We start from the raw sequence: 12,102 nt of genomic DNA, 5'->3' as shown, positions 1-12,102 counted from the left end.
AATCAGATGTGTGTGTGTGGGGGGGGGGAAAGGCAAGTTTCTCACCAACCACGAGCATGTCACAGCTGTCAATCAAGACGTTTCACTTCATTTTTATAGCATCAATAAAGAAACATGAACACATGCATTAGTGTAATAATAAGGAGCTGTCATGTCGTCCATCTTTGTTTACACTATGTAGTAATATATAGTAATATGAACTTCCACTTCTTTTGTTGTTTAATAGCAGTCGTCAAACAGCTTTTAGGCTCATTGCTGCCCCCTGTTGGTCCTGATAACATATGACTCACTCCCAGTTAAAACAAGAGTAAATGTAATTAAAAAAACTAGATGATCGTAACATAAACTATTTGATTGTTTTATATAATCAAATCACTGTATATTCTATATTGTGTAGTGTAGGAATCTGCAAGGTATGTGTGTGTTAGTGTTGAGACAGAAAAGCTTTTGTGGTCAGTGACCACACAAGCTTTGTGTGGGGGGGGTGCAGGAACTCATCCGACCTGCAGAAGAGCCTCGGACCTGATGAGGAAGTGAGCAGAGGTCGCACACTGTCTTCAACACACACACACACACACACAAATACACACACAAACACACACACAAACACACACACAAAGGTTCCTACATTTCAACCTTGAAACTTAGAACAGAAGAAAAGAGTTTGAACAGCTCTGAGCGCTGCACATGCAAACTCACACCTTATACAAACACACACACGAACACCGACACACACACACACACACACACCGACACACACACAGTCTTATGCATTCTGAAGAGTCCGGGGGTTCAGCCGACACCTGGATCAACAGCAGCTCTCATCCCTGTGAAAAGAGAGGAAAACATCACAGGAAAAGACCACACAGCTCCACATGGGCTATTTGTGTGCTTGTGTGTGCGTGTGCGCATGTGTGTATCTGTGATGTGAAAGAGCTTGGTCTGTTTACAGCTAATCTGACTCAGTGGAGAGTTTCCTTACATTTGCTCCAGTGGACGTCTGTGTTGTGTGCTCGGCGGTCTGCACCACACTCGCTCCTCTGCTCGGGGATTTCTCGCTCAGCCTCCACCTTCACTCTGTGACTCACCAGCACACGATTGTCTGTGTGTGTCAGACCCATGTTTTGGAAAAGTGGCAGCCGAGCTCTGTCTTAGGTCCGACACGCTACACGTAGGCGTATTGCAGCACAAGCTTGTTTCATTTTCACCGTTAGAAGGTACGACCCCCCCAAGGCGCTGCGGCGTTTCACTTTCATTTCTATATGTTAATGTTCACACTTTCTTCTGATATCCTCGAGTCATCGTCTCGCAGATTCATTTCACTGAAGTTATCTCTCGGTGGGGGGGGGGGCTCTCTTGTAGCGCAGCTCCCTGTTGCCATCTAGTGGGCACGCGGAGCAGAGGTAACTGGGCCCAGTGCGGTTGATGTAAACCCACTTCACCCCGGGGCTCGCTGAGCCCACAGCTCTGCTTCCTCACCCTGGAAACAACAGGACATTCTCTCAGCTGTGGGCCGCGGCAGAGACGGATCAGAACACAAATAAAGAAAGGCCTGGAGGCGCGAGGGAGGATTGTTTGGTGTGAAAGCCTGCTGGGCTTATTGAGGAATGTGGAATTATGAAAATGGCTTATTTGATTATTCGATATCGTATGTGTTTTGTTTTTTTCCCCCGTGCGAGTTCATGTCTCATCTCCTGCTCCCTCCCCCTTCTCCTCCTGTCCGTCAGTGGGTGTTGGAATTCTGGACCTGGAGGGGGATTCCCGCCCGTCGGCGCTCGGCAGGCTCGGCCACACGGCGTCTCTGAAGAGAGGGGGCAGCCTGCGAACGCCACGACCCAGCAGTGAGCACCACAACACATCTAGCACAACCTCCCACTCTGTCTGTGTGAGGGAGGGGGTTCCCTGTCTGTACATGTGTTTGTTTGTGTGTGTAACACTTTCTTGCTTTAGGGGAATCAGAGTAGAGTGGAAGGAAGTCACAGTGCATCTCCTCACATCCTTCAGTAAAGTGACAACACAAACAAAACATAACTCGAACCTCCTTCTGCCTGGAAGTCAAATGTTCCGCCTTGTGATTCTTTGAATTACAGATATTTCGTAGGTAGTGGGGGTTTGCTAGTTGCCCATGAGGTTGCCCATCACTTCTGTGCTGAGCATCAGGGAGATTGTATTCTCTGTGTACCTCTGTGTTGCAGCCTGGCGCTCTGAAACTCCTCAGCAGGTGCAGTTTGTGGAGAAGCTGTCGGACGTGGTGATTGGTCAGCTGCCGAACTTCTGGAAGCTCTGGATCTCTTATGTCAATGGGAGTCTGTTTAGTGAGGTGAATACCTGGGTTCCCTGTGTAGTGAGAAGACAATACTACACACAACACACTTAAATGATCAGGTCAAATGAAGGTTTCTCACTTTCCTCAAGTGGAATTCTTTTCAAAATGTTGAATAAATGTTTCTGAGGGGCCCAATCTCACAACTGATGAAATGTGACATCAAGCTTGTTGCAAGACTCTTTATTAGTTTCTGAAAAACACATTTATTACTGTCTTAAGCCCATGTGGTCTAAAAAGCAAAGGTACTTGCACACATCTGAACGCCCATTGGTTCAAATGAGTTGAGGTCAGTTGCATTGTTGAGGTGGTAGAACACAAAATATCATATCTCTGCATTTGGAGATAAACTTAAATTGTTAAAATACAAATAAATAAATGCATCACATGAATAACTCAGTGACAGAATATGTTATGTTTAAGAAATCTCATTTGTCAACTCTGACAAGAAAAATACATAATTTTTTCAAGGTGTTCTATATAATAGAAGTATATTGATTTTCTTTTTATCATTGGGGCCACATACAAGAACACCCTTGGATTATTTGGGATACCTTCCTAAAACTGTTTGATTTATGTAACTGTATGTCTCTGTTGTTCTGTAGAGGATATTTAATCAAAACACCTACAGTTTTATTTCTGTTGATTTAAAATATAAAAGTTGAAATGAAGAACAGCAACATTCTTTCCATTTGTCTGCAGACTGGAGAGAAGTCTGGTCAGGTGGAGAAGTCCAAGAAGAACGCCAGACAGAGACAGAATGACTTTAAAGTAAGTGGCTTTATGACTCTCTTGTTAACCGTATAAATCCTAAAAGATGAATCTCATTGAAAGTGTGTTTGTTGTGCGCTCTGTGTTTTATAGAAAATGATCGAGGAGGTCACCAACCGGCTGGTGAAGCTGATCCGAGGAGCTCTGCTCCCCACCACGCTGCCGCAGGGGGAGCTGAATCTCTACGGAGGCTGGGAGAACAAGTCGGAGCTCACTGGAGCCTGGCTCACACAAATCATTCACACCGTCAGGTTCTCACTCTCACTGTTTTTATATTTATACAGTTTTGAAATCTTTACACGCAGGAATTCAGTGACTGACGTCTCTCCTCCTTCTCTCTCCCTCTGATCCACGTTTTCCTCTGGTGTCATCCAGGAGTTGTCATGACGCTCTGTCTGCGATGGAGATCCCTAATGATCTGCTGCAGGTGATCCAGGATCTGCTGCTGGAGCTGAGAGTCCACTGCCTCATGGTGTCTCTGCTGCACACCACAGAAGGTGAGGACACTAATAACCCCTCAGGTTTTAATTAGCTTTATCGGAAAATAGCAAGATTTGAAAAATGACAGTGAAAGGTCCCCGGTACCCAAATCTTTTTTTGGACATTTTTGGAACGTCATGTAAAAAGTGAAGTGCACCTACACAAGGTGGTTTGGATTTAAAATTAGTTGTTGTTCTTAAACTGGCGAGACAGTGCAGCTATTGTGCGTCTGCACGAAGCTGCAGATACGGTCTTTGTGGACGGAAGTGAAACAGCACCAGGAATATATTTAAGAACAGAAACATATCAAAGCACTGTCATCCTGAGAATTCTAATTTTGTTATGTCATTTAGGACTTGTTTGATTCCAACTGCAATAAGGCAACAAAATAAATCTTTATAAAACTGAATATACCTGAGATGTATGTAGAACTTCTAAGAATATTCTCTCTGCAGTAAGTGATGATGATAAACGGGAAGAATGCATTTAAAAGAAGATTCTATTCCATAAGAAACACAGACTCTCATGGACCCAGTGGGTTTCTGATTGTGTTGTTTCTTTGCACAAACCCAGTTCAGACAGTAAAGATCCACCTCACACACACATGGTCCCTTTGTCTAAGTGCTGGTCAGTTTCCTCCACTGCCTCCTTCACCTCATATAACATTTAAGGTATTAATAGACAAAGTGTTGTGAGACTAACTCCAGACATGCTCGGTTTCATTTGTGGTCGGGTTTGGTCATTTTGAGAAGAGTGACTGGTTTTCACTCAACTTTCCCCCACATTCACACCAAATTGAGGTCTGAGCAGAACCACAACATCATCCCGCATAAACTCAAACTTTGATTTGTCTCTATTTCCACTCGTATCGACCCTGTTTTAACCCTGTGGAGAGTTTTGAATTGATCACGTTATCAATTCATATTTGGGCTTTCTCCCCGACTCTTAGATGTGAAGCGTCTCGCTGAGAAGGAGGACTGGGTTGTGGATAACGAGGGAATCACCAGCTTGGTGAGGATGTTACGCTTCATCTCTTCATGAATTATGTCCGTCACATACACACTGTTTGTGATGTGGAGACGATCCTGTTAACGTGTTTGTAACCTGTGTTGATGTGTCTGTTCTCTTCTGTGCAGCCGTCACAGTTTGAGCAGTGCATGGTCCTGATGCTGCAGTCGCTCAGGGAGCCGCTGGAGGTCAAACCAGGAGAGATCAATGTAAGAGAATCACCTGAGATCACAGCAATGAAATGGAAACTGAATGAAGAGGTTTGATCATCTCGACCACGATGGACTTTGTCTTCACTAAATGAAGAGCTTTGTAGTTTTAGGTTTTATGTGCATTACAATTTACTGCAAATATTTAGGATGGGTCAAATCAGTTAAGCAGCTTCCAAAACACAGATAATTCTTCATCTTTCATTCCTTAATCATAAATCTTGATCAGTGCAGCAAACCCATTGAGTTTGTTTATTTAAATTAATTATAAACAGCCCTGATTGGTTTTACCTCTTGTTCCTGCAGCCCCACAATTAACATACAAGATAAATATTTCCTACAAGATTGAACTCACACAAACAAAAGGATTCAGAATTCTCTTTCTTTATGATTAATTTAATACACATTATTGAAATGTTTCAGACAAATAACTTCATTCTTCTTCACTTGAAACCTGATAAAACCTGAGATGAAATAACACATACGCCTGCCTCTGATTTAAAATAACCTGAACACATAAAATATCCAGGCAAAGCCGTTTTCCTGATGCATGAAGATGTGTGTTACATTCTTCTCTGCAGGTGTTGCAGTTGGACCAGGTCCAGGATCAGGTCACAGAGCTCAGTGTGAGCATCATGAAGGTACGAGCTGTCAGCCTGCTGCCGGAATTAATAATCTCCTGTCATGAACAACACCAGATACCAGGAAACACAACCACATTTATTAGATTATCAAACCTTAGGTCCAGACGTCTGGGCTCCAGGAACTCATCAAACAAACAATTGATCTGATGTTTTAGCTTTTGATCTAATGTTTCAAGGGTTTATTCCATATTTCTGTTATGATATTAATGTTTTCTGTCCCATTTTACATTTTACATAAATATAAGGTTCACAGTGTTTGAACTACGTTTTTTCCACAAAAGACAGAACACAGTAAATAGAGGACAGAAGAATAGAAGCAACTTATTCAAAATAGTGAAAGACTGAGTGAGTTCATGGTGTAGAAGGTTTGAGTTTTTCACAACAAGCCTGACGACCGTGTCTCTAATGTTCAACTCAGGTTTTCATCAACTGCTTGGACCAGCTGAGCACAAAGACGGACGGAGACATCGATGCAGCTCAGTAAGTTTTCATCGACCCTTTTATTCACTTTTATAAGTTTAACTGTATTTGATTTTAAGTTGTTAAAGTGAAACCCCCCCGATGTGTGCAGCAACATCGCAGTGGACCTGTCCTCTCCAGATCGGTTTACCGCCAGTCAAGACGGCTTCTGTCCAACATCTGTAAGCATCACTTTGTCTTTTTTATTATTTCCTTTCTACTGTTTGGGGTTAATTCACCTGAAAACCCACATTTGGTGGCTGCGTCACCGGAGCGTGGGTTTCTCTCCTTCACACAAATCGACAAACGTGTCTCACTCATTCAAACCACGAAATGTTATCAGGCTGTTTCCTGGTTGTGGACAAGAAGCAGATACGTCCTCATTTCCTGTAACTTGTTTGAGGTGTCAGCGGAGGGGGTTGAGCAGCGGGGGACGAGGAGGAGGAAGAGCAGGGTGCAGAGAGCTTGTGGTAAAGGGAAATGGAGCAAGGTGCAGATGGGGTTTCCCCTGCCCTAAATAAGTGAAGCAGGGGCGAGGGAGACAGACTCGACTGAGTGCAGCTGACCAGAGTTAAGAGACGGGAGTCACTTGAGTTTTCAAACTATGAACTAAAACCACTGAGGCCTGGCTCCTCTTGGACTGTGGGACCTCAGCCCACTGAAGTGTCTGATCTCATACGTGTGAAGAACAAGCTCCTGCCACTGACGACACGATTTGTGGAGAGCAAGTTATGTCAAATAAGGAAATTCAGAACAGGAGAAGACTTTAGGAGATTCTTTGGAAATGTAGTGGAAGTGAGGAGATTTTATAGCCTGATGTTGTCAGACTCACATTCTAGTCAGAATGTGAGTCTGAGACCATTGGGCTGTGATTATGGGGCGTGTCTCAACTGACCAGGAAGTAAAATTCCTCTTCGCTCAATTGGATAGACCTACAACCAATCAGAGCAACGTAGTATGTGACTACGTTGCTCTGATTGGTTGTACCACAGCGCGGTGCTTCAGCCTCCGGTGTGACCGGCACAAAGCCATGCAGCGATCTACTGGATCAACGGGGGATATTATTATTGTGCCCGGCGGTTCAGCGTCGCTTCAGTGTCCGGTGTGAACAGCCAAGCGCCGGGGCGATAGGGATTAGCGCGGTGCTTTGGCGTCGCCTCCACGTTCTCTGTTCCTCTTTCAAAATGAATGCTCTGTCAATGTCTTCTAAAACAGACTCAATGGCAGCATCTACACATCTCAGCTCGCCAGCGGCAGGCATGTTTGTTGAAAACGAATTCAACCCGAGGGCACTTTGATGACGTGGTTGATTACGTTACCGTTGATCATCTGTCCATCATCGTATAAATCCCGCCCTGACAATCTGATTGGCCCGGTCGGGCATAATTTTTCCTCAACGGAGCGACTCCAGACCGAACTGCCCGACCAAAAATGTTGTGGGCGGGGCTAAGTTCGTCTGGCATCCAGGCTAGAGATTTTAGGAACTTGAGGACATTTGGGAAAATGTATTATAATTTATAAAAGTGAGGATTTTGCAAAGGAGATTGTCGGAGCAGGGCATTTTGATATATTTTCGTATACTGCCAATGTTTCAGACAAAAAGCATCTTTAGGAATGCAAGAACATTTTGACATTTTTGAGGATATGTCAGGTCAGTAAGTCAAGTTATGTTACATTTGGAAAGTGAGGACAGGTTTAGAAAATGCAGGTTTACATTCTTTGGAAAGTGATCCCATCTTGAGTTGTCCCCACGTGTCGTTTTAGGGCTCAGGATAGAATAAGGTTTAGGTTTAAACATGCATGTGTTCATTGGGAATGTGACCTTGGAATGCATTATGTATATTAAATATATGTGTGTGTGTGTGTGTGTGTGTGTGTGTGTCTGTGTGTGTGTAGGAGCAACGCCTGCTGATCATCCTCAGTAACTGTCAGTACCTGGAGAGACGCACCTTCCTGAACCTGGCCGATCACTTCGAGAAACACGGCTTCACGGGAACGGAGAAAATCACACGGGTCAGTTTTGGGCCGTTGACATCTACAGTTGTGTTTCTGAATAATAACCTTATATAAAGAGAGAGAGAGAGAGAGAGAGAGAGAGAGTCATCGGCTCTGTCTGTCGCTGCTGATGAGAAGAACGAGTGTTGTCATTTAGAACAGAGAAGATCCCTCGTTCTGATTGTCCCTCACTCACTTCTGAGCAGAGATATGACTACTTTCTTTTAAAGGTCATCGTCTTGAAAGCTCGGTTCCTCACCTCGTTTGTCTTCTTCACACAAACGGCCCACAATGACTAATGGCTGAATCACAATGCAAAGAAGTGTTCTGTTGGTGTCTTATAGTCACAACTGGTGAATCATTTTCTGTGAAGAACTGGTTTGGGCGGCTTCTATTGTTCAGTGAATATTTACTGATATGATAACTTGGTGTTAACTCATAGTTACATCAATGCAAACATGAAAAATAAGTATTCCCATATCATGCGCCCATTATAATGAATCCACAATCGTATTACACCTCTGTAAAAAACTATGAACTTGAAACAAACGTTTCATTGTTCAGTTCTTAAGTTACAAGTTTAGACACCTGTCTCACACACACACAACCACACACACATGGATCATTCATTTGTGTTGATGGGTAGTTTCATATAGTTCCAGCTGCTTTGACTTACAAATGACATTGAGAAGGTTTTATTCACGTGTGCACTTGTGTGTTAATCCTGTTTTGTTGTGGTTCCCTGCTCAGGTGAGTGTGGACACTGTACGCGAGCTGGACAGGAAGCTGTTCGAAGCCTACATCGAGAGACGGGCCGACCCCATCGCCGGCTCCCTGGAGCCCGGCATCTACGCTGGATACTTCGACTGGAGAGACTGTGGAACACCGACAGGTAGGAAGCCCCACAGGAAGCATGGTGAGGGCCTGAAACCATCTGTAACAGGGACTGGTATTAAAGATGGACGATGTGTCGATGCTTCCTCCCAAGATTCAGACACCAGACAAAATATCTAATTTGGAGCGTGAGTCTGCAGAGTAGTGATCGTTGTGTTGAGTTGTGGTATCGAGGTGCTGCTGATACACACTTTTAAACCGATCTGGAGTCAGTCTGTTCATCGTGAAGTTTCACTACGTTTTCATATCATCAAATAACAAACGAAAGTACTCAAACGTAGATAAGTTCTTTTTAGTCTAGACCACTAACATGGAGGAGGCCGGGTCTACTATGCTTCAGCCCCCGGGGGACTATCAAAACACTTTGGCTTTACTCTTAAAGAGCCGTCCTGTCGTTCATCTTCGTCTACTTTGGTCTGTTCACCTCAAACCTGGGACGTCAGGCCAAGACAACCGAGGGAAACCCCCCCGCGGCAACCGCTACCCGACCCTGTTAGTGTCGCGAATCAGCCCCCGGCAGTCCTGTGGGCCGAGGACGCGACAAGTGTGGTTTGATGTGTGTTGTTGTGTTTGGTATTTGTCATGTGTAAAGTACGGCTCCTTGATGGTTTACTGTAAACACCACAGAGATCATTAGATCAGTCCCCGGTCTAAAGGTCTCTCAAGGCCTTTGTGTGTCTGTGTGTGTAGCTGTAGGTGTGCTGCCTTGTGTGTGTGTTTGTGCTTCACCAGGCGAACTCTAAACCCAGCAGGTGAAACTTAAATGTGTATATGTGGTTTACCTTAGCACAGGATGTGAAGCAGTGTGTTAGAGAGTGTGTGTGAGGGTGTGTGAGGGTGTGTGAGAGTGTCGACTGGCAGCAGGTTATTACTCTGTTACTACTCGCTGTTGATAGGAAGCTGCTCTGGTCGGTTCCTGAAGCCGTGTGACTTTGTGTCTTCGGCCCGTTTGTGAAAGAGGAACATTTTGGACTCCAAACCACAGATCTAGGATCTGATACTTTCACTGGTTGCACTCTTTGTTCAGAACCCCTGTAAAGTGTGTGGGTGCTGCAGAGCGTCAGAAATCCACTTTCAATATCTGTTAGAGTTTGATGTTTGTTAGATTTCCAGGTCGAACATTAACCTTTATCTGAACAGAAGCTCCTCCTCCTCCTCAGAATGAAGTCGTCTTCTCTGCAGTGAACAAGATGCATCTCGGTCTTTAAAGGTCTCACAGTTAATCATCTGAAACTGAGGTTACGATGTTTGTTTAGCAGAATTAATAAAGATTACGTTTTATTCAAGTGTAACGATCGAGCACTTTGAAAAACCCACATCGCAAAGTGCTTCTCAGGACAGCAATTAAAACCAACAGGTTATAAAATCATCAGAAATAAAACACAGTAGTTATAAATGAAGCTGAAGAGCTGCACCACCCGGGCCAGACTGGCACATCCCAGTTGTGATCATTTGTGCGGTTTCCTCTACGCTAGAATTTTGTCACCCATTTTCGATGCAGGAAAATCCCTACGTGATGAGGGGGTGGCAGGACTGATGGTAACTCGACCAACCGTGGTGATGTGTTGCTTTACCACCGCGGTTACAGCTCAACGTTATGCGATAAAACATGAACACACAACTGTGAATCTTTACACAGTTAGCATGCTACAAACAGGCCACGCCCATTTTTACCTTCAAGAACCACTGAAGAAATAACTTATTCAAATATTTTCTATCCTTTTTACTGATTTCCCAGAGAAAGTCTGATATATTTAGGGATCTGATATCGATGAGTGTGTGATTTGAAGCTTTGATTGAATTTATGGGGACTTTAGGGTTTTAGGGTTCATCTCCTTCAACACAGTCACATCCCTGCTCCTTGACTTCATCTTGTCAGTCCAGGTCCAGTGTGTGTGATCAGCTGATGCAGATGTTTCAGATGCTACCAAAGCTTTAACTCCATATTTCACATCCTGAGAAGAAGAAGAAGAAGAATCTGTGTTTTACTGTCGTCCCCCTGGATTCTGACCCGTGTGTTTGTCCTCCCTCAGGCGTCAGGAACTACCTGAAGGAAGCTCTGGTGAACATCATCACGGTGCACGCCGAGGTACGAGCGCCCCTCACGACCTCCTCCGCCCAAACGCTCCTCACGACCTCCTCCACCCAAACGCTCCTCACGACCTCCTCCACCCAAACGCTCCTCACTCTGTGTCCCCGTCGTCTCATCAGCAGTTTGTTCTTCCCTCTTCTTCAGGTCTTCACGGTCTCCAAGGACCTGGTTCCTCGGGTGATATCGAAGATTGTCGAGTCAGTTGCGGAGGAGATGAGTCGCCTGATGCAGTGCGTGTCCTCGTTCAGTAGAAACGGAGCCCTGCAGGTACATCCACACAAACCTCCGAGTCATAGTAAGACCTTGACTCATAAGTCGACCCCACACAGTCGTTGGGGTTTAACCCTTTTCTGATGATGTCATATTTTACTTTAAGCTGCCAACTGCTGACAGTTGACGAGGTTCAATGGATTTCATTTGCTCTGTTGCACATTTTGATCTCTCTCTCCCCCCCCCCCCCCCCCTCCTCTCCCATCCTCCTCAGGCTCGTCTTGAGCTCTGCACTCTGAGAGACGCCATCGTTGGGTACCTCAACTCTGAGAGCAAGTGGGTTCAACACACAGACACACAATCACACACACACACACACACACAGGGCTGAGCTCACATACATGTGTGTGATTTACGGTCATGAATGTGACAGACTGAAATCTTAGCAGTCGCACATCCCTCACTACAATCCCTATTTATGTTACTTGGTGGGTTTTGGAAAGGAAGTGAAAGTAATCTGGTTCTGCTGTGTGCATGCACTGGGGTGTATGTGTGTGTGTGTGTGTTGTGTTGTGTGTGTGCTCATGTCTTGATACACACACACACTTATTCTGAACTGTATTTCTGCCCTTTTTCTAAACCAACTTGTAACTTTATCTTTTCTTCAGCCAAAACTTCAACCTGGCTCTAGAGGCCCTGCCGCCGTTACACAGCGGAGCCGATGAGAAGTAAGTCTCACACTGGTCCATGTTAAAATGATCATGTTAAACCAAAATGTATTCATGAAGCATGTTACGAGGAGCATGTCAGGTTCAGTTGAAGAGTTGAAGGCAAAATAAAAAGCAGTTTGAAAATCAAACAGAAGAAAAAACAAGTCAGAGGCAGGATCAAGAAAATGTAGAGAAATGTGAAAACAGTTTCCGGACAAAGAGCTCGTCAGTCAGATTTTCTCAAGGTGTTTTTTCCAAACGTTTCTGGGGCCCTGACAGAAAAGGCCTGTGATGAGGACCTCAGGTT

The 12,102-nt window shown here is 44.6% G+C and overlaps 1 protein-coding gene across 1 annotated transcript in view; it reads left to right on the top strand.

The window, feature by feature from the left end:
* exoc2 (exocyst complex component 2) overlaps positions 1 to 12,102 on the top strand; it is a 41,315-nt gene that overhangs the window by 28,577 nt on the left and 636 nt on the right. Inside the window, exons 12-27 of the mRNA XM_062395439.1 lie at positions 1,728 to 1,841; positions 2,196 to 2,320; positions 3,026 to 3,094; positions 3,188 to 3,345; positions 3,470 to 3,591; positions 4,524 to 4,585; positions 4,711 to 4,791; positions 5,373 to 5,432; positions 5,854 to 5,915; positions 6,007 to 6,076; positions 7,791 to 7,907; positions 8,640 to 8,781; positions 10,817 to 10,872; positions 11,020 to 11,142; positions 11,360 to 11,421; positions 11,754 to 11,813. Coding sequence (XP_062251423.1) covers positions 1,728 to 1,841; positions 2,196 to 2,320; positions 3,026 to 3,094; positions 3,188 to 3,345; positions 3,470 to 3,591; positions 4,524 to 4,585; positions 4,711 to 4,791; positions 5,373 to 5,432; positions 5,854 to 5,915; positions 6,007 to 6,076; positions 7,791 to 7,907; positions 8,640 to 8,781; positions 10,817 to 10,872; positions 11,020 to 11,142; positions 11,360 to 11,421; positions 11,754 to 11,813 — 1,483 coding nt within the window. The remainder of the gene's footprint in view (positions 1 to 1,727; positions 1,842 to 2,195; positions 2,321 to 3,025; positions 3,095 to 3,187; positions 3,346 to 3,469; positions 3,592 to 4,523; positions 4,586 to 4,710; positions 4,792 to 5,372; positions 5,433 to 5,853; positions 5,916 to 6,006; positions 6,077 to 7,790; positions 7,908 to 8,639; positions 8,782 to 10,816; positions 10,873 to 11,019; positions 11,143 to 11,359; positions 11,422 to 11,753; positions 11,814 to 12,102) is intronic.

This window comes from Platichthys flesus, chromosome 9 (assembly GCF_949316205.1).
Source record: "Platichthys flesus chromosome 9, fPlaFle2.1, whole genome shotgun sequence".
Taxonomy (NCBI): domain Eukaryota; kingdom Metazoa; phylum Chordata; class Actinopteri; order Pleuronectiformes; family Pleuronectidae; genus Platichthys; species Platichthys flesus.
Note: the sequence above shows the minus strand (reverse complement) of the source record. Positions and strands in the feature narration are given on the sequence as shown.